Consider the following 24,096-nt stretch of genomic DNA (forward strand, 5'->3'; position numbering starts at 1 on the left):
TTATTTTAAATGTCCAAGTTTCTTTATTAACCTGAGTATAACAAATATAACATGTACACAGTATAAAAATGAACACAGAACCTGACAGGTGTACAGGTACAACACAAATACATGAACTATACAACGACCAGTTCATTGAATGATAATAATATATTAAGCATTTCATTGCTTGGAAAAAGCAAGTTTTGATCATAAAAATTGTATCCTGTACCACTGAAATTATACAAAGTACATTCAATACTGAAAAGTGACTCAACGGAGCAGGACCAGGGCATGGCCTGGCTGCTTAGTGTTACCTTGGGCCAAGACTGTACAAAATGAATCCAGACACTTTGCTGGGATGAGTCTTAAGAACTTAGCAATTAAATTAAGAAGTACAAAGTGTTTCAGGGAGGGTATTCTTCTCTTTGAAAGCATGTGGAACGTGCTTTTGGCAGGACCAACAGGCTTCGGCAACATGCAGAGGGTGCAGCCTGGCACAGCTCTACGCGGGCTCCGAGTTGATGGGGGGCAAGTTTTGGTGTTTGAAGTACTGCACGACTTGCTGGGGCAGCTCTGCCAGCACAGCTTTGGCCAGGGTCTCCTTGGGGACCTGTGAGCCAAAAGGAACCAACACCAATGTTAGGACAGCCACAGGGGACCGACTGAGCAAACATGGCTGGGCTGTCCCCAGCTCCAGATCTTGGCATTTCATTTGATGTGACCCAGAGTCTCTTGATAGCCAGCATTTCAGACACCTGGGATTATTATATTCTATACCACCCTTCCCTCCAGGAGAGAATCCACTGGTACAGAGGAATAAAACACCCTGGGTAGGTCAGAAAACCAGGTGTGAGTACCAAGAGGTGAAACAGAAAGACACTGATTAATTGCAATAAGCACAAGCTCCATCCTTGGCAATCAATCCTGTGCCAGTCTGTCCCAGAGTTATCTCCTGGGTGATTGCAATGGACTCATCCCACAGAAGGGACGTGCAGGGCCAGTGCCACCAGGGGATCAGGGGGCATGGGGCTCCTTCTCAGGACAGTTCAGCATGAAGCCCTTGGTGTGTGGCACATCAGGGTGCTGGATGAGGCCTGAGTGGGACTCACCAAAACCAGCACAGGACTGTGGTGAGGAACCTGAGCCCAGTGCTGCCCCACCCTGCTGCAGGAACCCAGATCCTGCTCTGAGTCACTGGTTTTTGCTCCCACCTGTCTGACAATGACAGGGAAACATGGCATGCTCAGGTGGAGCCACTACAGAGCTGCAGAGCACAGTGACCCCTCCCTGTAGTGCTGATTTATGTGATCCATACCAGGACCTCCCTGAGGCTAAGACAGAGCAAGACAGGCAGGTACCTCCTGCCTCTGTCTGCCTCTACCATGGTTGTTCCACTTCCAGGGTGATTCCAGGTCTGACATTTCCCCGTGATCGCCTCCCCTGCCCTCACTCACGTTGCGGAAGTTGCGGAAGGGCACGAACTGGACGATGTCGCGCACGGCCTCCTCGCCGGTGTAGGAGTGCAGCACCCGGCTGTCCCCGTCCAGGAACTCCATGGCAGCAAAGTCAGCGTTGCCCACACCCACGATGATGATGGACATGGGCAGCTTGGACGCCTGCACCACGGCGTGCCTCGTCTCGTCCATGTCGCTGATCACCCCGTCCGTGATGATGAGGAGGATGAAGTATTGCTGTGGAGGGGAGGGCACAGGGTCACACCCAGCGGGATGGAGGCCAGTACATCCTCACACTGGGAGTGGCCAAGGTGCTCACATGAGGGCTGGCAGCTCCCCTGGGGATTTGGGGGTGAATTCCCAAATTTCCACCATTTCTCTGGACAGCTGGCTGGCATCATGCCTGTTAGCAGAATCCAGAAATTCAGGTGCTCCTATTCTGCCTGCTTTTTGAAAGATCTTAATCAAACAACAAACCAGCTGTCACTCCAAAATATTTTTCTGAATTACTGATTTGCTGTACTTAATGATGCAAAAAAAACCAGCTTCTAAACTGTACAGGATCTCTGTCAGGGCCAGGAGAAAATCAGGGTTGGCACATGAGCCCAGCAGGGAGATGAAATCTCTGCCTGCACACAGTGGGGTGTGCCCCATCAACATCTCCCTGCTCTCATGAGGAGCATCTCCTGTACTGCACTGCCAGGCTGTGGGGCCATCCCTGCTCAGGGCTTGTCCATCTCCTGTGCAAAGCCATGAGTATGGACACACTGAGGGGGGATGCAGGGGATATCTGCAAGCTGGGGGATGACAGAGCAGCAGCATTAGAAACTGCTCCCCTTCCCTTGGGAAAAAGGAGGGCACCAGGACCACTCCTGCAGAGCTGGGGAAGGATGGACAAACAGATGGACAGATAACCCTGTCCTGGAGCATGTGGACCCCCCAAAATCCCATCTCTGTCTCCAGGGAAAGTAATGGCTCAATTTTGGCACATTACAGAGCTTGTGCGTGCTGGAGAAATGACGAAAACAAGCACTTAAGAGCATTAAAGCCCTTTGTTCCTCTTCTCATTCTTTCCATTTCCTCTGAAAACCGCTAGTGCAGCATCCTGGAAAAGCAAAGGAAGGAGTGCTGCCCCAAGCCTGTTTTTCTGGTCTTTCTCCAGTCCACATCCCCTGAAACCTTCCCAAACTTCATCTGCTCTTGATGATCAGCAGTGCTAAACTCCAAGTACTAACAAATCTGGCTAGAGTTTAGACACAACCTGAGGACATGGATGAGGAGATTTTCCCAAGCCTGACCCTTCCCCACTCCAGCCCCTTTTGATGCATTAATCCTGCCTGCACAGCACTGTCCAAGCTTTTTATCTAAATATGAACTTTTGAGAATAAATCATGGTGAAACATAAGTCTGCAGAGCAGGACTGCAACAGCTGAGTCTGGAGGACAGGACTAAACTTCAGGAGAAGACCTGCACTGGTCATAACTGGAAGCAGGACTTGGACCTCACCCCATCTGGGAACCAGTAGGGGAGGAAGAATATAAAACCTTGAGGGGAGCAGCTGGTAATGACTTTAAGCTGATTCTGCCTTTCCCTGCCTGGCCTCTCTACTGGAAACATGGAAAGGGTTATTTCCCTTTGTTCCTTTTTTTCTGTGAAATCCGTAATAAGATCTGAGAAAAATGCTGGAAAGTATGCAGGAAAAGGGGTGGGGAGGCAGAGCTTGTCAAATGTTTATCACAACATATTTCAGAGGTCAAAAGAAGTAAGAGCTGATGCTGGGAATCAGCCTCAAAGCCCAGGGGCTGTGTAGGGGTGATGAGCATCACTACAAGCAAGGGACCAGGGGGCACTGCTGGAGAGCATCAGTGGGAGATTCCCAAGGAGCAGTGACAGTTCTGGTGGTGTCAATAAATGACAGCAGGACAGGAGTGCTGGTGGCACCTCTGGGCTCCAGCTGCAGTACCCAGCCAGGGTGGCACCTCTGCCAAGCCACAATCAGAGCTGCTGGTGCACAGGGACCAGGCTGGGGGGGTCTGTTACACACCAACCCAGCAGCACCTGCCTCCTTTCTCCTGTTTTCCTTTTCAAAATGGCTGATGTCTGCATCCCCATGGGCTCCTGGGATGATTCCTGATCCATTTGTTAATGATATCAGCAATTAGGCTCAGGGGTGAGCAGCACTCAGAGGGATTAGGCAGCACTGAACAGCATGAGGTGAGAAAAGGAGTGGTTTGGATGCAGGGACCCTGCTTGAAAGGTGAGTTCTAATTCCCCAAAGCTTATTAATCCTTCCCCAAGAGTCACATAGTGTAACATCCCTCTGTCCCTCCCCCAGCCCCAGGATGTTTTAGTCTCCCATCCCTTAAGAGCTGAGGGCTCTGTGTGTGATCTGTGTTGCTATGGAAAAACTACGAGGTTTTTTGGTTTTGTTAGGAGTGCTGGGAGCAAGCAAGAGGGGAGGAAGAGGAGGGCAGGTCCAGGCAGCCACTGAAGCCATCAGCACCAGGAATGGCTTTGATGCATGAGCTGAGGATGGGAGGGAAGAGGAGAAGACCCCGGGGGAGTGAGATCCCTCATCAATAACGCTTTGTGCTGCCAAAAAAACACCGAGCCAAGCCAGGCTTGCCTCTGACGACACTATTAGTGCCCATTATTTAAAATCTCCCTTGATTAAACTATTAGTGCCAGCAAAGGGGTGCAATTTGCATACGATTAGTGCCTCTGCTCAGTGCTGAGCCCGTGGGCTCTCCCTCCCCCACTGACAGCAGCACAGAAAACGGAAAAATGAGGAGCGACCTGGATCTGTGCTGAATTAAACCAAATTCAGTATTTCCTCATGCCTGGAGCTGGGAAGAGCAACAGCACTCACAGCAAGGCTGGAAAAGGTCCTCGTGGGGAATAGGTTTTAGGTGTGATCCTGCTTTGCTCCAGGCAGGAATCAGGGAAGCTTTTACCCCAACATCTCCTGTCATGCAACTGCTGATGCCCAAGCTGAGCTGTTTTGGCTAACAAAAGCCAGAGGCCAGATCTGCCATCCTCCATGGGCACCTGCTGCCCAAGGAAACTCTATCTTGGAGACTTCAGGTGCTCTTCACACCCCTAAGAGGACACTTTGGTCACCACTGGCAAGGCTGGACCCACAGAGAAGGGAAAGACACAAAAGCCAGCTCAGGGTTTGTGATCCCCTGCCCAAAGCCAACAGGATTGCCAGCACATCATGGAATCTCACGGACTTACCGACGCAGTTTCCTGTTGGGTGGCTTGAGCTGCAAAACGAGCCACGTGGTTGATGATGGGGGAGAAGTTGGTGGGTCCATAGAAGCGGATGTGGGGCAGGCAGGCAGAGTATGCTTGGACAATGCCCTCCACACCTTCAGGGAAAGCAGAGAAACCAGGCATTACAGAATGTCACAACTCAGGACCACAGCAAGCCCAGTTAGGAATCATTAGCTCATGCTTCATGGAGCTGAAGTCAGATCTATTCCCTCCTTCTTCCCCAAAGCATCCAGAACTACAAGTTTCTTCCACCCCAAATTTTTGAATACCCAAGCTTTGCTCTTCAGTCACTTTGCAGTGGGTCCTCAGACCTTCCATGGTAGGGAAGCCTTCACAGTGCCCACAGTCAATGAAGGCATTCCTTGGGATTGTGAAAAAAATCTCAGAATCCAACAAAGAGGAGGAGCAAAAAGAAAAGCAACTCCTGGTCTCTGAAGATAACCAAAAAACAGAGGGTCCACGGTGGCCCTTACCACTTAGGATTTGAGCAGTCCTTCAGCCATCCCTGTGAGCAGCTATCAGCTGCTAAATGGAGCATTAAGTCTGAATTCCCCATCTGCTGAACAGGCCTTGTGTTTCTTGCAGCCTTGCTGGGAGAGCAGACGGCTGGGAGGACACACCAGACAGCAGAGCGAAGGCGGATTTTACACAGTCTGAATCCAGTTGCATCTTACCCTGGGCCTTCCTACACATCCCCAAATTTTCTGTGCTTTCCTCTGAGTGTGCCTTTAGCATGTGCTCTGCTTCACCATCCATGTCTGCCTCTGAACATGCCTTGAAAAATCCCCGTGATCATGGAACCATGGAATGATTCAGGTTGGAAGGGACCTTAGAGATCATGCAGTGCCAACCATGCTGACATCACTGGTGATGCCATCCATTAGATCAGGCTGCTCAGGGCCCCATCCAGCCTGGCCCTGAACACATCCAGGGATGAAGGTGTTATTGAAGAAATGCAGAGGAAGGACAGAAGGCACTGAAGGTATCTAAGGAGTCCTAAAGAGCTGGTAGATGCTCACCTGAACAGAATGGATTCCTGGGATTGAAGTTAATGGCAAACTCATGGGATACCTGTGGGGAAGAAAAGACACACGTTAATTTGGATGGCCAGTGCAGGGCAGGCAGTTCACTAACAGCTTAGCTGATGCTGCAGGGCTGGTTTAGGGGTGATGCTCCCCTGGAGCAGATGCAGGTGGTCACAGAGTTATGGTCCATCCTGCTGGGTCAGTGCCACTTCCCAGCTCTCTGCTACCAAAAGCAAACACAAATGTGGTCAGGGCTGAGCAGCACTTGAGGATGAACCAGTTCCCCAGTGCCCCCATCAAGGAGCCTCCTGAAATTACCACACCATACATTCTTCCACAGTTATCAAAGCAGATCTGCCCAGAGGGGAAGCAGGCAGAAAGGATGCTGTCAGCCACTTGTGCCACCTCACCAGCCACTAGGAGAAATTGCTTCATCCTGTTGCAGGCATTAAAGGAAGAAAACTAAATCTCATCCCAGGAAGTCCCAGTCCTGGCAGCATCTCCATTACCCATCTCTCTGCACAAGGATGATGCAGCAGGAGGGAAGAAGGCACAGAGTGAGCTGTGCTGAAGACCTGGTGTGGCACGTCAGGTACAACAGCAAAGCAGCAGCTGATTAACTTCATCATCTGGGCCAGCACGAGGGTGAAAGGCAGCGTGGGAGAGGAGACATGAAAGCTTGGGTGTGATGGACAGTGAGTCCCAGCACAGTCTGGGCTGATTTTCATTGCCCATGAACCCATCCTTCCACCACAGCACATCCAAGATCCTTCAGCTTTTCCACCACCTCCTTTCAAGCTGAGGGAGAAGGTCTTGCAAAAAGGTCTTGTGGCAAGAGCAGAGAGCCCTCACACCTTGATCCCTGGCCTGATGCACTGGACAGCAGTTGCTTTGAACCTGTCTCTGCCAGCAAAGAAAGCTCAGCAGCCCAGCTACAGGAGAGAACTCCTGGCTCCCAGTATGAACCTTTCCAGTGCTGCTGTGGATCAACAGCCACCAGATGTGTGGGGTTAGACATTCCTCACTCTGCTCCCAGCAATTTAGGCAATCTAAGAAACAAACAGACTCTCAGGAGCATCAAGGATGTACAACTGCCTCTCCAGCACCTCTGAATTTGAAGGGGTGATTTGGGCTTTCAGGCCACCAGCTCAAGGACTCTGAAACAAAATGCTCCCACCCTGTTCGTGCCAGTGTTACAAAACAAGGATATTGTCTCCCTCTCGGAAGGGTGGAGGTTTGCTGAGCTTTTCAGCGAGGGAATTGCTTGGGGACACACAAATTCCCAATGCTGGCAGAAATCAGTGTCCTCCAAAGCGCCGTCTGAACCAGAGTCCTCCCGAGGCTGCGAACACAACACGCGGCTGATTCAGACTTTCCAATTATGCTGAGCATTGTGTCGAAAGCAGCAGAAACTGTTTTTACAAGAGGCTGTGGGGTGGGAAACAGCAACCAGACAAAAGTAAAGTCAACCAAAAGTCTTCCCCATGCTGCAAAGCTGATGGGCTGCCCGACTGTTCAGTGGGCACAGCCTGCTCAGGGCTCTCCAGGGCTGCAGAGCACAACCAGGAGCACTCACAGCCACCAGGTCAGAGACCAGCTGGATATATCGTGTGTTTTGTGAACACTCCTTCTCACAGAAGCCTTGATTTGGGCAATATACCCCAATTCAGTTGACTTGCGGTTGTAATGGGCTTGCTTCTTTTTTTGTTTTAGAGATGTTCAAAAATTCTGCCGCAAGTATTTATAGACAAGGCAGGCAGAAATATTTCCATGTTTTGCTCTGCAAAAGAGGTGTTTCTCTTTCGTTTAAGAAGCAATAAAATGGTTTCAAGCTGTGTTCCTCACTGTCTACAGAGCAGAACCCCTACATGGCAAATGTGTTGCAAAACCTCCTCTGGAGTTTTTATGAATTTTACATATATATAAAAAATATATATCTATATATACATATCTGCTAAAAAAATCAGCAGGAGGGCTTCAAAATAACAAAAAAAAATTTAAAGAAAGGATGTCATTCCCCACTCAGCTTGGACTTTGGAATCAGTTTCTGTGGAGTCCAGTTTGGAGCACCTATAGGTATCCCATTCCCCAGTAACTCACAGGGAGAAAGTTTTGAACCACTCCAAAGGGTAAGACCAACCTCACAGAAGGTTCTCTGCCACCCCCAGAAGGAATCCCACCCCTGCCATGACTCACTTTCTCTCTCTGTATGTATGCAAGTCAAAAGGATGGGAAGCATTGGAGGTTGCACATCAAGCTGCCAGCTTCCCTTGGCTGACCCCATCCCCCAAATCCAGGTGACCCCTGTGGCTCCAACATTAAGAATCCCACTCTCCGCTGCTGCTTTGCCTTTGCTCATCCCCCAGAAACCACAACCCATCTGCTCCCCTCTCCTGTTCCCTACTAGGAAACCACTCGAGGCTCTCTACAGAGCTGTTACACAGCAAGATGTTCTGTGACATTTCCAACGCGACTTTTGTGTGCAAAACATCTTGCTCCGATGGGCGCCTGAGAAGCGTTGGGGGAGCCATGGCAACGGGAGCACAAAGCGCCATTTATACCTCTTGTATCTCTTGGCAATCTTTACTTGGGGCTCTGGGTCCCTGTTTCCTGTCCACCATCACACAGGGCACAGGTTTTCATGAAGAGTTGCTGCTTTGGCTTTGAAATTACCCAACGAGCCTTGACTGCCAAAAAATCTTTAGTGAGTGAGTGGAGGCAGTGATGCTCAGAGAGAGCTGGGGAGAGCCCTGAGCTGGAGTGGTGCAGGGAGATGCACCAGGGATGGCCCCAGTGATAACATGAGACAGCTGATGGGTCATGGGGGACCTGCAGGCATGTGCCAAGCACCAGGGGAGGAAGAAGCTGCTCCCCACTGGGGTTTATTTGGGCTCAGAAATCATTCTGGGGAAAAACAAGGTGTTCTTTCTGGTAGCTTTTACAGAGCATCTCCAGGCCCACAGGAGGCTGCAGCAGGCATGTGCAGAGCCCCCAGCCCTCACCCTCAGCCCAGTACCCACCTCCAGTCTTGCCAGAAGGGCTGTTTCCAACCCAGCAACGCCCCTCCCGTGGGCACTGATCTCACACATGGGCAGCAGAACAGGATGCTCTCCATCATGATCCCAAGCTGCTGTGCCCTTTCCATCCCTACTGCATTTGCCATTCCCATTCTTCTTCCCAAGTAATAAAGCAGCTGCCAGCAGCTGGCTCTTAGATCTTGGAAGCTGCCTACCTAGATTTTCCCAACAGAAGTGATAAAGTGACAGACCAGAGACATTTGCAGGCCAAGGAGGATGAATCAGCTCCAAAGTGCACATGGAGGGATCTCCTTCTGTGGCTGGCAAACAGCAAGAGCTCCCACTTGAGTCATATGAATTGTGGCTGCCAGCAGAGCAGAGAAAAGCACAAAGCCAGAGCGGGCAGGACATCCCCAGCCACGAGGGTTGGCAGTGATGAGCTTCCCAGCCCAGTTCCCAGCTGCTCATGACTTCTGTGCCCCGCTGTGCTCAGCCCAGAGCACAGCTCCCCTCCCACAGAACACAAAGGGCTCGCTGAGATTCAACCCCAGCCTGAAGCAGGGAACGCCTCAAAACCAGCGAGCAGAAAGAAAATGCACACGAAGGGCGTGAGCAAAGAGCGGCCAACAGACCCAGCCAGCAATTAATGATGGTGGTGTCCCAGCACATTGTCTCAGCCATGAGAAAATGCTCCCCATCTGCCAGCCAGGCTGCAGGAACAGCCCCATTCCCTGCCCTCCAGATGAGCAGGATGTGCAGCTCAGCCCTTGTAGGACCAGTGTCTAATCCTAAACAAAGATCAAGGTGCATTTTTGGGAAAGCTCCTCTGCTTCAGCCCTTGCAGGCTCTGCCTGTGCAACACCACATCAAGGCTCCCTAGCTCCCAGCCCCCTTCCAGACTTAGCTGCCGTCTGACACATTCATCCAGAGGCCTTTTCCCTTCCCCAGAATTGTTCCTGCCTTCTGCCAGGAAAATGAATCAATGCCTGGCTCTGCCCTTTAATGCCAGGGAGCTGCTGCTTTCATGCCAGTGCAGAATGAAGGGATGGGTTGCTTGTGCCCCGTCTCTGTTTTGTTGCCCACCCACGCTGAGACATCTCAGTGACTGAGATTCCACATCTGCCCACTGCCCCTCTCCCCAGCAGCTTTTCCCCGACTGAGCCCTGGCAGTTCTGCTCCTGCCCAGGCAATATGAGGACAAACCCATCTCAAGCACTCAGGTGCCCACAGAATTTCACCTTCCAGTCTGGCGGGAGCTGGGCACCGAATCCCAGAGCAGGAAACATCTTGTCCCTAGGGAGAAGGAGGAAAACATATGGGTGTACTGACACACACAAAGCAGGCTTGCGCAGATTTTCCCAAAACATACAGTGCTTTTAAATGGGAGATGAGCAGAAAGAACAGATATTCCCCCTTGAATGTGATCTTTAGAGAAAAAAAGAGTCCAGCTTTGCTCTGTTTCCCATAGAGACCGGGAGCATCCTCCTGCCCAAACACTTGTATCTCCTGCAGGCATGTAACCCTGGAGATTTTAAAAAATGAACAATCCATTTTGGTCACAAAAGCCATCACAGTGAGAGCAACACTTTTGTTTTGTTTTCTCTATCAATGTCTGAGATGACATTTTTCTGGTATTTTCTCCACTCCTCAGGATATCTGAGGAATGAGGCAGTCTGGGGTCACAGCTCTGACAGTAAACAACAACAACAAGCTGAGGGCACCTGCCCCAGCAGAGGATGCTTCACCTCTGCTAATGCTCCTTCCTCTCCACAGCAGCAATGGGGGAGAGCAGAAAGCCTGTCCCAACCCTCTCCTCCTGCATCCTGATGTTTATGGTAAGTAACACCCTTCAGGTATTATTTATCCCTGAATCAAGGCAGATGCATCCCAGAAGCCTCTTGGGAAGCCAGGAAAACATCTGCAAAACAGAGGTGGTGGCAGAAGGGCACGGTGCTTACGAGTCATAGTCCTGGATGATCTGTCCTACAGCCCAGATGGCTGACAGGTACTCGTTGGTCCCCAGGGGGTTGATGTAGTGCAAAGAGGAGGGTTCCTGGGGGTTCCCATTGGAAGCTGTGAAGTCAATCCCAACCTGAACGACAAGAGAGATGCATAAACCCATCCTCTGTTAGCAAATGCCATCTGAGACCTGGCCACCAAACCTCTACAGCACACAGCTTCCCTCAAACCCCAAAGCTCAAATGTTTGAAAAAGTCTAACAAAATCCATTTCTTCACCTTCCCTGCAAAAAGCTGATTAAATACTACATTAGGCAAAGTCATTCACTCTTAACTCTCCACTTTTCATCAAAGAGCATCACATAAGGTGTCCCCAAGCAGCCCCTACTCCTGGAGCAAGCCACCACCACCTCCAGCTGAGGACTTTCACTGCCCATCTCCCAGGTGCACAGGAACTGAGCAGCCCCAGGGACACCAAAGCAGCCAGAGCCATCTGGGTATTTGGATCTCAAGGTCTTTGACCAAAGAATCACAACCCTGAGCAAATCTTTCCCTGCAGGCAGGAAGACCTGCTCTTCACCAGGCTTCCCCAGGGACCAATATACGCTGAGCTCTCAGGGGACTCTGTCAGGAAGGCACTCATTTTTCTCCCTCCTAAATTAGGCCTTCTATTTAAAGGCATTTGTAGAAATGCCTATCTCAGACCCAGATAAATCTGGCCAGAAGAGGCAAGATGCTGAGCCACCCAATTTGATACGACTGGGAAGGAAGAGTTGGGACGAGGCAAACAGGCAGCGTGACTGCACTCCTCTTGTTTGCTTAGCAAAGAGGCAAAACCCAAAATAACTCCACTGGCTAAATTGAGCTCAGGGATTTTGCAGATTTTGCTCCATGATGGGAGAGGAGGAACAGCAGTTTGGCTGAGAAGGGATCTTGACCTGGCTGGGGCAAGAAGACATCACAGCCCAGGATGTGCCACCGCGTGTGCCAGGGTGGCTGGTGAAACACACATGGCAGGATAAGGGAATGTTTTTAAACTGAAAGAGTGTGGGTTTGGATTGGAGATCAGAGAGAGGGGGGTGGTGAGGCACAAGTTGTGCAGAGAAGCTGTGGCTGCCCCATCCCTGCAAGTGTTCAAGGCCAGGCTGGATGAAGCCCTGGGCAGGCTGGTCCAGGGGAAGTTGTCCCTGGAGATGATCTCTGAAGGTCACTTCCAACCCAAACCATCCTATGGGTCCATGAAGACTTAACTTCTTCATCAAACAACTATAGGGCCTCACCACACCTGTGGCCCACCTCTGTAACCCCCTGTGCCCAGCTCTGGCCAAGCCACCACGGCCACAGGGCAGGAGGGAAACTGAGGCACGGGGTGGGGGCTCAGTGCAGTCACACAGGCAGGGCCCTGTGCAAGCAATGTCATCCAGAGCAGCACTTGGGCAAGGTCTGAGAGGGACACAGCTGCTCTGCTGCCAACATGAGGTGTGACACTGGGCCCAAAACCCTCTCTGTGGTTTCAGCTCTTCTGTCCCGAGCCCCTCCCGTGGTGGAGAGGACACCAGTTTCCAAATTGCAGGGGGTGTGTGCAGCATCCTCCTGCCAGCTCAGGTGTTTCTGCAGTGTTGCACCCTTTGGAAACACACCCTTGGGAGGAGGAGGAGCCCTCCAATAACCAGCAGATCTTTATATGGGGGGAAAATTTCTGCATTCAAACTAATTCATACAAGAGCTCTGTACTACCAATAAATTCACTGATTTTCTCTCCTATTCACTCTCCAGCACCAAGACCAAAGCACACAGAGGCAGAACAGCACACAAAAAGCTCTCCCAATCATTGCTGTTCCTATGGCAACTCTTCCTCCTCCTCCTACTCTTCCCCCATCATGTTTTCAGATAAAACAACAAAATACAAACTGATCTAACTGAGAGTGCCTGCAGCTCTCTGGATACTGCGCCAGGAAAGTTTGCAGAAATTGAAGAACCCACTTCTGCATTGTGGTGGTTTCACTCAGGATTGTTATGTTCTTGCTTATTTACTCCTGACAAGCTGTGGTCCAGCTTGAAAGAAGGTGGAAATGTCAGTAAAAACACAAAAAACATCTCTATAATGTCCCAAAGCCTCCCATCTGGGTTCAGAATAAGGAGAGCTTCCATAAAAAATGAGGGTTGTTAAAGCCTGAAATGGGGAGAGGAGCTGGTGACATTTTTGAAGGGTCAGAAGGTCTTTCTGAAAGTCTGGCCTTCAGCCAAAGTCCAGCCAGCTCCCCCCATGCTTCTGGAATTACCTCAGCATCCAGAACCCCCAAAGCCACATGGTTTAACAGCAGAACAGGCAGCTGCTTGCTGTCAGAAGTGACCCCAAGCTGGTGCCAAACCTCACACAGAACCTCATTCCCCAGCTCAGCCCTTTACACAGGTGTTACTATTACTGGGCAAAGAGAAGCAAAGTCCTTACCGTGAACATCAGCTGGCAGCCTCCCAGGATGTAGTCCAGGAAGGAGAAATCTCTGGTTATCTGAAAGAAAAATTAAAAAAAAAAAAAACCCAGTGCTTCAGCAATTGTCATCATTATTCAGGCTATGCAGGTCCTTGAAAATACAAGAGAGGCAGAAGGGATGGGGGGAGCTTGAGGAGACCCAAGCTGAGTCAGGGGCTGAAGGAAACATCTCAGTAACACACTCACTTTGCAGGACTTGACAATGATGATCCCAGAGTTCTTGTAATTCTTTTTCTTCTTTTGCTTTTTGGGGTTGATGCAGTCTAGCTCGAGCTGTAACACACAAGGCAGACCCTGGGGTGAGAGCTGGGCTGGGCTGGGCTGTGCCACCTGGCTGCAGATGCCACCAGCAGCACAGCCTGGGGCAGCCTCCCTCCAGTGAGGAGGAGGAAGATTTTATTGCCAGGATATTGCAAATCCAGAGGGAAAACAAGCTCAATGCCTGCCTCTGGCACCACCACCTCGTGCAATCCCAGACAGGGCACTTCCATGCCTCTGTGCCTCAGTTTCCCCAGACAGAAAATCCACACGTGGTGTTTTACACCCCTCCATGCCCTGGCCAAGATCTCCTGCCTGCAACCCTGGTGAGCACAGCAGAGCAAAGCCCTGCCATCCAGGGGGCTGCACAACATCCCTTCGATCAGGAGGCATCTGCCAAGGGTCCTGGCCAGCACTTCAGGGCAAAATGGGGACACCTCTGGTGTGTGAGCGGCAAGATGCAGCCCCAGCAGCCAGTCACACTTCCCCTTCTGGCCCCTCAAACCACAGGGCACCTCCAAATCCTGGGTGTAGCTTCAGACATCCCAGCAGAGCCTGATTTTCAGCAAAGTCTGCCTTAGCTCTGTCTAGCCCAGATGTTTTAGCCTGGGTCACTCATGGTGCGGGTGGAAAGATAAAGAAATTTAGACTTGGCTTGTTCTAGCAGAGATTGAGGGTGCAAGTACCAAAGTCTGTCACCAACCCTGAGGAGCCCCCTTCCTTACTCTTCCCCAAAACCATGTCAGCACTCACTGGAGAGGCATCTTGGGCTTCACACAGCCTGGCCACCGAGGTCTGAAACTCCCCGATGAAGTCGTGGCCCCCATCGCTGTCGTAGTCGTAACACACAACCTGGGGGAAGGAGCACAAACCTCAGAAACAGGAACCACCTCCTGCAGGACCTGCTGGAGACCCCAGACAAGGAGTTTTTTGTTGTTTTGGGGGTTGTTAATAAGCCAGCCATGGGGTTCAGGTGTTGAGCAGTCAGTCCCAGAGGCTGATCCCCACTGCAAGCCCAGGGCTCCCCGGTACCTTTATCAGCTTCTCCATATCTCCATCACAGAGCGACACCAAAGGCACAGTGAACGGCTTCCAGACAGGATCCAGTGTGTATTTGATCACCTGGAGGTGGGAGCAGAGGGATGCTGTCACATTGGGCACATCCACAGCTAGAGATCAGGACAAATAGGGACAAATCTCCAGGAGTGACCCTGGAGCAGCTCCCAGGCCAGGCAAGCTGTCTCAGCCCTCTCCTGCTTCCACAATTGAGACACAGCAGCTTCCCCTTCTCAGGCTGCAGCATGTGTGAGTTAGAACAGGTTTGTTTTCATGTGCTGGGTGATTTATCCACCTCTGGGAGCAATTAGATAAACTGCCTGAGAGAACAGCTGTGGCACACTGGGCAGCACAGGCACAGCAAAGCCACTCACTCCACAACTCCCAGGCCAGCAGATGCTATTAATGCCCTCTGCATCCCACTGCCTGCCCCCTACTCATTGTTTACAGCCCCCCAGCACCCAAACACAGCCCAAATCCAGCTGGGCCTGACCACTGAGAAGATGGAGCAGCAAGATGCTGCAAGCAGCCCTGGAAAGCCAAAACAGCCCTGGGCACATTAAGCTCTCTTGTCTCATCTGTGTAACATCTGCTGCCTGAGCTAGAGAAATATTAATTGATGCTTTTTGACATTTCCTGAGAGAATGCAATTGCTTAGTAGAAACCTAAGCAAACCAGAGCGGGCTCCAGGCACATGTTGTGTACATGGGAGGTGCCTGCAGGGCAGGCAAAGATCCCTTTTCTCAGAGGTGTGGTGCTCACAAAGACATATTCACATGGAGAGTAAAAAAGGCACAGGCAGCAAGTTAACCCTTCACTGTGCAAGGCAAACACAGGGGATATCTGGCCTGGAGGACCTTGGATGTCTGCAGCTGGGACAGAGCAGTGAGGAGGAGATCCATGGCTGCTGCTGGGGGAGCTGCACAGGACCCAGAACTGGCATCTTGTGTGACAGCCAGGCTCTTACTGAGGATGGGGAAACCCTGACAATGCAGGAACAGTTTAGCTGAGTTTGTAAACACCTCCTCCAGGAGCCTGGGAGAGCCCACACATCCCAACATGCTGCCCACAGGCTGCCAGGTCACCAGGATGGGTGGGGAAGGATCCAGAGTTCCAGCTGAGCATTCACATTTGTGTTTAGACAACAAACTGCAATAGTGCTCTAATCCTGCCCTGTCAGACCTGCCCTGTCCTTTGTGGCAGGAGAAATGTCAACAACAGACTGAAAGCTGTTTGTATTCCTGCACTGAAAGCTGCAAGAATGGAGAACTTCATTTCTTCATATCCAGCCTCAAAACATAAAGATGGTCACAGTATCATGGAATGGTTTGGGCTGGAAGGGGCCTTAAAGATCATCAGTTCCAACCCCCTGCCATGGGCAGGGACACCTTGCACTAGACCAGGTTGCTTCAAGACCCATCCAGCCTGGCCTTGAATGGGTCAGGAATGGGTCAGGAATGGGCCCAGGAATGGGTCACCTAATGTGGTCCCTCCCAGGGCAGCTGGATGCCTCCAGGGCTGGTAAGGTGAAGGCTGCTGGAGCATCCTTTACTTGAAAGAAAACTTGTGTAGACCTTGATGCAGGGAGACAGGACAACGGGACAGTATAGACATCTGCTCCCCACAAACCTGGCATGCTTACAGAGATCCCAGCAATGGATCACCTTCCCATGCCTCTTCCAGGAGGAAGGGCTGGAGGCCACTCCAAACCCCCACAACTGAGAAACATGGCTTGTTGAGTCAAAGCTACACACACTGAATCATGAGGAAAAAAACAAGTAAGGTCCGAGCCTGCTCCCACAGAAATACAGGAGAAATACCAAGGTTGATATGAACTAAATGTGCAGGGAAAGGTGTGTGGGAAAGCACCAAAAAAATAAACAGCAGAGCTGAGGTTATAAGGATGGCCTGTGCTGGTACCACAGAACACAAGGTGCCATGCACATCCTGGTGCTCGTGTGGGTGTGTGAGTGAAGGAAATCCTCATGGACTTCGCACACAAGTGGTAAAACCGAACATACGGAGAGACTTTGTAAATAAACACCACTTCCTCCTTCTTCCTGAGCTCCCCCCGGGTTTTGTTACAGCAGTTTCCTGAGATGGTACAACAGGCTCCTTAACTAGGCTTTGAGGGGACAAGAAAAGGGATGGAAAAAGAAGGGTGTGAGGTGGGAGCTCTCTCGGTCTGCCATGGAAGCTGCTGTGAGTCCCCCCTCCAGTGATTCCCCCTCCTCTCTCTGCCAGCTGCCAGGAACTATGTGCAAACTGAAAAGAGCCTTAAACAAGCTTTGAGGAGCAGAAAAAAGGCAGTTGAAAAGTAGTTATTAGTCCATTGTTAAAGGAAAAGCCAGCCTTTTTCTCCCTGCCCATGCCGTGCCTGGTGTTCTTAACACCACTGGCTTTAGCAGCTTGAGAATGTGACCAGAGGGAGCTCTGATGAAAATACCACAGCAGGTAAAAATAAGGGAGAGGAGGGGTCAGCTGGCCCTGATCAGACCCACCAGGAGCTGCACAGGTCTGTGCCTCCTTGGCTGTGGCTCTGGCTTGTGAGAGTTTCATCACTGGAACTGGAGGTGCCTGAACACCCAGCTTAGGTGAAGGTTTGGCAAAAGCTCATTTCAGCCTTTCCCCACCCCACAGCACCGCTTTCCACCTCTCCCCAGGTCACAGCTCATCCTGGTGCTCCTGCAAGTGGAGGGACAGTGGTCCAGGGCTCAGTGTAAGCCCAGAATGAGACTAGAGATTTTTATGGGCTTCAAGACCATCTCCCTCTCTGCATGCTAGATACAGCAGTGGGTAGGAGAGAAAACTGCTTCTATAGAAAACTATTTCAAGACTTTGCTGGCCTCAGTGAATCTCCATCTGCTGGAGTCCAGCAGCCTCAACTGGACACCAGGAAGGGAGCTGTGAGCTTTTGAAATCCCTGGGTCCCACCCTACTCTACAGGCAATGGATGAGATAATGCCATGAAGGGCAAGAGGAGCTGATGTGAAGGTGGAGGAGCAGCTCAGGTTGGAGTTTTGCTCACCTCTGTTCTGTGAACCAGCATCCACTTCCCATCGTCACCTGGTTTATAAAACTCCAAGAAGGGGTCTGACTTCCCAAAAAGGTCCTGGAGGGAGAAGAACAGGATGGGTTACACGGTGCTCTGCAAGCAGCAGAGGCCCAAGAGAGATGTTCCTGTGGCACTGCCAGCCCTGCAGACACTCTCCTGTCCTCATGGGGCCAGGTCAGGCACACACAGGCACGTCCTGCCCACCTCCCTGTCCTGTTTGTGTGGATCCCCTGGGTTTTCCCAGCACATTTTGGCGAGGTGGGTGTGCTGGCACCCAGCGTGTGCCCGTACCCAACAGGCTCTCTGGACACAGATGCCATGGAAAACAACCCCAGCTGGGAGGCAGCTGCGTTTGGGCTTGGAAAAACATCCAAAGCCTCAAAGGAAAAACAGAATTATGAAGTGCATGTCTTGGGGGAGAAAGGAAGAAAATCCACCCTCCTACACACAGCAGTAAAGCACAAGCAGAGGAAATCTTTAAGGAGCGAGCTGCCCTGGTGTTGACAGAGATCATGTAACACCCTCTGAGACACGCAGCCCTGAGTCAGTGTGTGCTGCCTCTCCTGCCAGCATCTCCTCAGATAATCCCCGACAAAGGGCTGCTGCTTTCTGAGGAACACACACACACACACACACACCCCTGCTGGGAATCTGCACGGGGGCTGATCCGCACCCGCAGCCCGGGGAGGCGGAAGGCACCGACAGGGAAACTCCAGCTTTTCTAGGCACAACTTCATTCCCATTCAGAAAAAAAAAACCAAGGAGTTGTTAACAAGAAACCAAGTCCCAAATATTCCAGACAATCCATGGAGAATCCAAGTTATTTCAGTTGGGTTTTCCTCCTAGAGGGAGGTGGGTGTTTGAATCCTTCAAAGAGCTGGAGGAACTTTTTATGGGTTTGAACAGGGACTTTTTGTGCTTCTGAGTGATGCAGTGGGGACGTGAGGGGCTGTGCATGGAGCAGGAGGAAACGTGGACACTCCAGGATCTCCTGTCCACAGCCAGCCCAGGAGATGGCAGCTGGGATTGCACATGGGTTCTAGCAACGTCCCAGCAGAAAATCCATCAACATTTCTATCTAAATCCTGTTTCTGAGGCCAGCCAGGAAAGTAAATCACAGCAAAGTGTTTTGGCTTGGGGGTACAACAACTTGCTTCAGTCAAAATTCTTCTGCAGAGAAGCAGACCATAAAGGCTCACAGGGATGCTCTCTGGTGAGATAAGGTTATTTTTTTTCCTACCCTTTTTCACATATTTGTAGGACAGAAACACAAGCCATTCCTTCTGCAGCATTCCAGCTACAGCACAGCTCTGATCCTGCTCACCCACCACCAGGACCTGGCACTTCCAGGCTTCACAGATGGATTAAAGAACCAGGGGTGGGTACCTGTGCTAGGTTAACCTCCAACCCAAGGCAGCTTCATCAGCAGCAGCCCAGCGTGGGCTGGAGGAGGCAGGGGAGGCTCTGGGGGCAGCAGGAGCTTTGAGGGATGTCTGATATCATCCCACATGGATCAGCCTGGCTGGCAAGTCCAGTCAGCCTTGTTCTGTTCAAAGCATGGTGGGAGATGCCTCCAAGCCACAAGATTGTGGGCTGCTATTTTAAAACATCAAACCCACGCACATCTCACCCCTGCAAACCTGGCGGGAGATGGAAGCTGAGCAACCAAAGCTCAGATCAGAAGTTCGATCTGCAAATTGGTCCAAGAATCAAAATTATCCAAACTGGTTTTAACACACCACGGAGAAGGAGGGTGGAACTGGCACTTCCAGCTCCCTAAATCACAGCTTCCAGCAGCAGTCCTGGCTCACAGCACTTGCTGTACCCCAGCCACGCTGGAGCATCACTGCCCTCCTGCTGTCCCCATCGTGGGGGTGGCATGGACAGCTCTGAGCTTCACATGGCTGGCCCCAGGTGGAAATACTCTTCTGCAAGACATTTTATCTTCCAACAACTCTCCCAAGAGCTGATCTGACATAAAGTATAAGAGCCCCAGGCTGAATCTGCTGCTGACATGATCCCACTCTGCAGCTTCAACACTGAAATCACGGTAGTGAGCTGCAGGTGGAGAGAACGGACTTGTGATGGGGAGGAGGCTCTGCCTGGAGCCCCAAAGAGATCCCAGCCCCAAGGAGATCCCAGCCCCAAAGAGATCCCAGCCCCAAAGAGATCCCAGCCCCAAAGAGATCCCAGCCCCAAAGAGATCCCAGCCCCAGGGTAGCCATGGCACAAGGGGCTGAGCACAGCTCCAGGCTGGGTTTGTGGCACAGCTGCCATGACCCAGCTTCAGCACTAAAGACGATCCCATGACCCCACCACGAAATCCTGTGAGATCCAGGCCCTTCCTGTAACATCTGAGCCTGTAGCTGTGCTCCCCAGCTCCATGCTGTGTGGTACAGGATGTTGTAACTCTCCAGGCTGCAATCTTAGCCTTGGCTTTCTTTTGTTTATTCAATTTTTCACTGTCTTTCCTAAGCTTAAACAAGTTTTACCCAGCTCCCACAGTTGCATTTCAACCATAACCAAAAATGACCCAAAAATAATGTTTGCCATCCAATTTCCTTGTTCAAGGGTCATAAATTTGCATAAAGTGACCTGAACATTCTTTGCTCAAGAGCAGGACTTTGAGCACTTGCACTCTGTCCTGCAGCATGGGAATTGGGAAAGAAACCTTGTCAGTTCTTGGTGACAGCAGGTGGTCACTGAGCACAACCTTTCTGCTGACACCTATGGATGAAATTGAGTTGTTATCTGTTATTTCTTAACTGGCAAGGTAAGTAGAGGGGTGAGCAAACAGCCATTTCCAACAGGTGGGAAAAAACATTTGGATAAACAGATACCCACTGAGTTTTAACAATGGGACTGGATGAACCCCATCTCCTGGCCCAGCAAATACCCTTCTGCTGCTTGCTTTACCCTGTTTTACAGACACTGAGGGCTATCCTGCCAATAAAACAAGCTCTGGAGAGACTAGGAAGAAGGAAAAAATAATATTCCCATCGATTGCTTAGCAACAGGACTGGTTCAAGAGGAACAGCTCTGGTTGCCTGGTAAATAAGGTCAGAAGATGCTGCTCAGAGAGGCTCACTGTTTCCTGTCATCACATCCAAAGCACAGCTCCTGTGCTACCTGCCTCTGTGAGATCCACACTTCCTTGGAGAAGACAGGCCCTACACCTGGATACAGAAGCAGAGGGGCTGAAGGTGACAAGCCAGGAGCTCTCAGCACACCTGAGATACAGAACCAAGGGTCACCAAAACTTCCAGTTCTGTCAGCAGAAAGTTCCAAACAGCTGCCACTGAGCAGTAAATCTGCTGCCTCTGAGACATGCTGATACACAGATCCTGTGCCACACAGAACCCTTCCATCCCCAGATGTGTGATGAAGGAAGAAATACTGTGACAAGAGGGAAACTGAGGCACAGCTGTGCCCAGCAGCCAGAGGATCTTGCCTGCTTTCACCCTGAAGTTTTCTCCAGTGGGACTGTTTTCTGTCACTGCTGTGCCCAAAGCAGAGATTTCTTTAGATCCCAAGGGCAGAAGTTAAACATTGCATCCCCCACTCACCTTTTTATCCAGTTTTCTGCCAGCCATGCTCAGAGTAATCACTCTGTTATCTGAGAGCTCCTGGGCAGCTATCTGAAAGACAAGAGAAGGCTGCAATCATTTTCAGCATAAAAAATTAAGCTTCTGGTAAAAAACTCAAGCCCCTTCTTGGGTGTTATGCTGGACTTGGTCTCACGTGGATTTTCTACACAGGGCTCCTTCAGGACCTCCAAGGAGAAGAAGCCATAAAACCCTGCCAGCAAGATGTGCCACCTCATCCTCCCTGCCCTGGGCATGGCAAAACAGGCTCCCATTCCTTAGGGGAAATGCTGGAGGAACCCAGGACTTGAGCCATGTCTCCACATGGCCACCTGCTAAGGCAGCCCCAAGGATGAAGATTCCAGACTGCTCCTGAGGAGCTGCAGCAGGCAGGAGCACAGCCCAGACCACTTCAGCTTAAGAGATTTTATTCACACATGCTCCAGAAGGGCTTCAGCTGCCAGCCCCCAGTGGGACAGTTTTGTCTGGAATATGGTCTAATCAGTCTCTTGGTATTTTAAAGGAATGTTTATAACAAAACCCCACATTTATTCACTTTCATTACAAGCCTTTTTCTGAATCACTTGTCTTTTTTTTCCTGCCCAAGCATCTGCTCCCCACCTCTCCTTCCTCTGATCTCTTGAGGTGGGCTGAGCTGTTCCCCAGCATTCCCAGCTGCATTCTCCTTCTCCCAGGGCAGGAGCCAGCACCAGAACAGCCAGGAGCACAGCATGGACACTGTCCCTGTGCAGTGTCCCAAGCATGGCTGTTTGCTGCCTCTCACAAGGGGCTGTCCTGCACTGAATTTTGCACTGTCACTACACCAAGGCTTTCAGAAAGACTTGCAGAACTCCAGGGGACAATTTTCTACAGAATGAGCAGAGGGTTATTGGCACTTAGGAGAGCTGGGGAGCTGGCAGAGCTGAGGAGCAGAGATGCAGCTTCTGCATCTGCCTGGGCAGCTGGGTGAGGGGATGAGCCACAGCCCCTGTACAAGCTCCTGGTTGTTCCCATGTGGACACAACTCTTTGGCCCACAGAGGACCAAATCACTGCATGTGAACCCCAGTTTTCCCCTCTGGTCCATACAGAAGTTCCCTGCTGCCATGCCATGGAATTACTTTTCTCTCCCACCCAGTCCCTGGTGGGTGTAACCAGTCACCAAAACCAGCAGGAGGAAAAGGAGCTGCAGGGAAGAGGATGAAATGTGCCCTTTCCTGAGCCCCACAAAAGCATTCCCAGTTGGAATCCAGCACTTTAGCACTGTGTAAGAGCCTGGATGTGCAGACAGGCCAGGAATGTCCTTGTGCCACCCTGCCACAGGTTGCTGGTGACAACTGCCCTTGGCCCTACCACTGTGACCAGCAGAGGTGTGCAGCAGAGTTTAAAACTGACTTCTACAAACACAGAGGTTTGCTTTGGGATCTTCTCACTTCAAACTTGGGGACCCCCACACAGTCCCAGCTATTCAGCCAAAGCTCTTCTGCTGCATTCACCCCGGTGGCATCTCAGTCAGGAAAGTGGATACTGGGCAAAACTGAAGGGAATGAGGACAAGGAGGTCAGAACAGGACTTTCCTTTTCCTAAACCATGCAACCTTTGAACTTGACTGGAAGCTCTTCCAGCTCCTCCCAAGCAAACATCAGGTGGGATGTGGAGAGCCTTGGGAATGGCCCCACTTCTGAACCTCACTGCAGCTTTTCCTCTCCATTTAAAGACTAACTGCAGCAATTAGGAGAGGAAAATATCTTCCCCTAAAGCAAACAGCAATGGAGATGCACCGGGGCCCAGGCTTTTAAACCTTTCCAGTGCTTTAAACCTGACAAAAGTTTAACTCCTTGCTGGCCTTTCCTTCCAAAACTTCTCACATCCCTGCATCTTCTGCACATCTCCCAAAACCCATAACACAGCAGAGATCCAAAAATGATGGGAGCTGTGTAGAACAGAAACACACCTAAATTTAATCTCCTCTCTTTGAAAAAGAACATTGCTAAAGAGAGCCGCAGCAGGAAGGCCACTGCCCGAAGGGGTCTGCATCAGAATCTGTGGCTGTTGCTATGAGAGTTGTTGCCATGGCACATCCTCATCCTACAAACAAAATCACCCATCCCTGGAAAAGGAATGAGCCCTCTTACCTGTCACTGCACCACAGAGGTCTGAGCAGGCTCCTTGTACCAGATAACAAACAACAGCAGCACAGATTTACTTTGTACTTCTCCAGGCTGAGGTATTTTTTATTTCTGAGACTGAAGCAGAAGTTGAAGCACTGGACAAACACTGAGCAAGACTGTCCCTGTCCCAAATAAACTGCCCTCCAAATAGACCAAAGTGGCCAGGAAAACAAAAGGTAAAAGGAAGAATATTCAAGAGATACACCCCAATCTCCTGGACCTCACGTGAGTGTCCTGCATTGCCCCCATCCATCTTTACACAGCCAGCAGTAACATAAAGCAGCAAACATACCGTTATCATCCCCTTCCCAGCTGGTTTGCCATTCCCCAGAAGGAGAGTCCGTGTTATTTTCTTGCTGGAGACAATCTAGAGAAGCCAAAGACAATAAAGCCATGATTGTACAAGTGATCAAAAGCAGACTCACAAGCAACTGATCATTGCTCACGTTGGTTAATTCAGATTAAGCATCTGCAAGAGTAGAAGAAAGGCACCAATCTGCAGGGATGAGTGTGGGAATATCAGCACTGACAGCCCAGCCCTCGGGGTGCACAGAACTGATGGCACAGGAGGCTGAGGCAGCACTGCCCACTGAACCAGGGAGCACTGGAGGAGTCAGTGGGACCTCACACAGACAGAGCTACTGCAATTTGTCCCCAGCAAAATCAGCACTCCATCCCTCAAAGCCCATTTCATATAATTCTGCCACAGCCCCTGCCAGCAGCTTGATTGCAGGACATGTTTCCATGGGGGATCCTGATCACAAGCT

General features: G+C 50.8%; 1 protein-coding gene across 3 annotated transcripts in view; it reads right to left on the minus strand.

Moving 5' to 3' along the window:
* The window catches only part of CPNE2 (copine 2), a 42,535-nt gene continuing 18,439 nt past the window's right edge, over positions 1 to 24,096 (minus strand). For all 3 annotated transcript variants that reach the window (XM_033069878.1, XM_033069879.2, XM_033069877.2), the window contains exons 4-16: positions 23,622 to 23,696; positions 21,142 to 21,213; positions 17,549 to 17,632; positions 14,497 to 14,586; positions 14,218 to 14,316; positions 13,393 to 13,479; positions 13,165 to 13,224; positions 10,713 to 10,846; positions 9,993 to 10,047; positions 5,732 to 5,783; positions 4,674 to 4,807; positions 1,437 to 1,673; positions 1 to 592 (exon numbers count right to left, since the gene is read on the minus strand). In XM_033069878.1, the coding sequence (XP_032925769.1) occupies positions 485 to 592; positions 1,437 to 1,673; positions 4,674 to 4,807; positions 5,732 to 5,783; positions 9,993 to 10,047; positions 10,713 to 10,846; positions 13,165 to 13,224; positions 13,393 to 13,479; positions 14,218 to 14,316; positions 14,497 to 14,586; positions 17,549 to 17,632; positions 21,142 to 21,213; positions 23,622 to 23,696 (1,287 nt within the window). In that variant the 3' untranslated portion in view covers positions 1 to 484. The remainder of the gene's footprint in view (positions 593 to 1,436; positions 1,674 to 4,673; positions 4,808 to 5,731; positions 5,784 to 9,992; positions 10,048 to 10,712; positions 10,847 to 13,164; positions 13,225 to 13,392; positions 13,480 to 14,217; positions 14,317 to 14,496; positions 14,587 to 17,548; positions 17,633 to 21,141; positions 21,214 to 23,621; positions 23,697 to 24,096) is intronic.

The sequence above is a fragment of the Catharus ustulatus genome, chromosome 11 (genome assembly GCF_009819885.2).
Source record: "Catharus ustulatus isolate bCatUst1 chromosome 11, bCatUst1.pri.v2, whole genome shotgun sequence".
Lineage (NCBI taxonomy): Eukaryota > Metazoa > Chordata > Aves > Passeriformes > Turdidae > Catharus > Catharus ustulatus.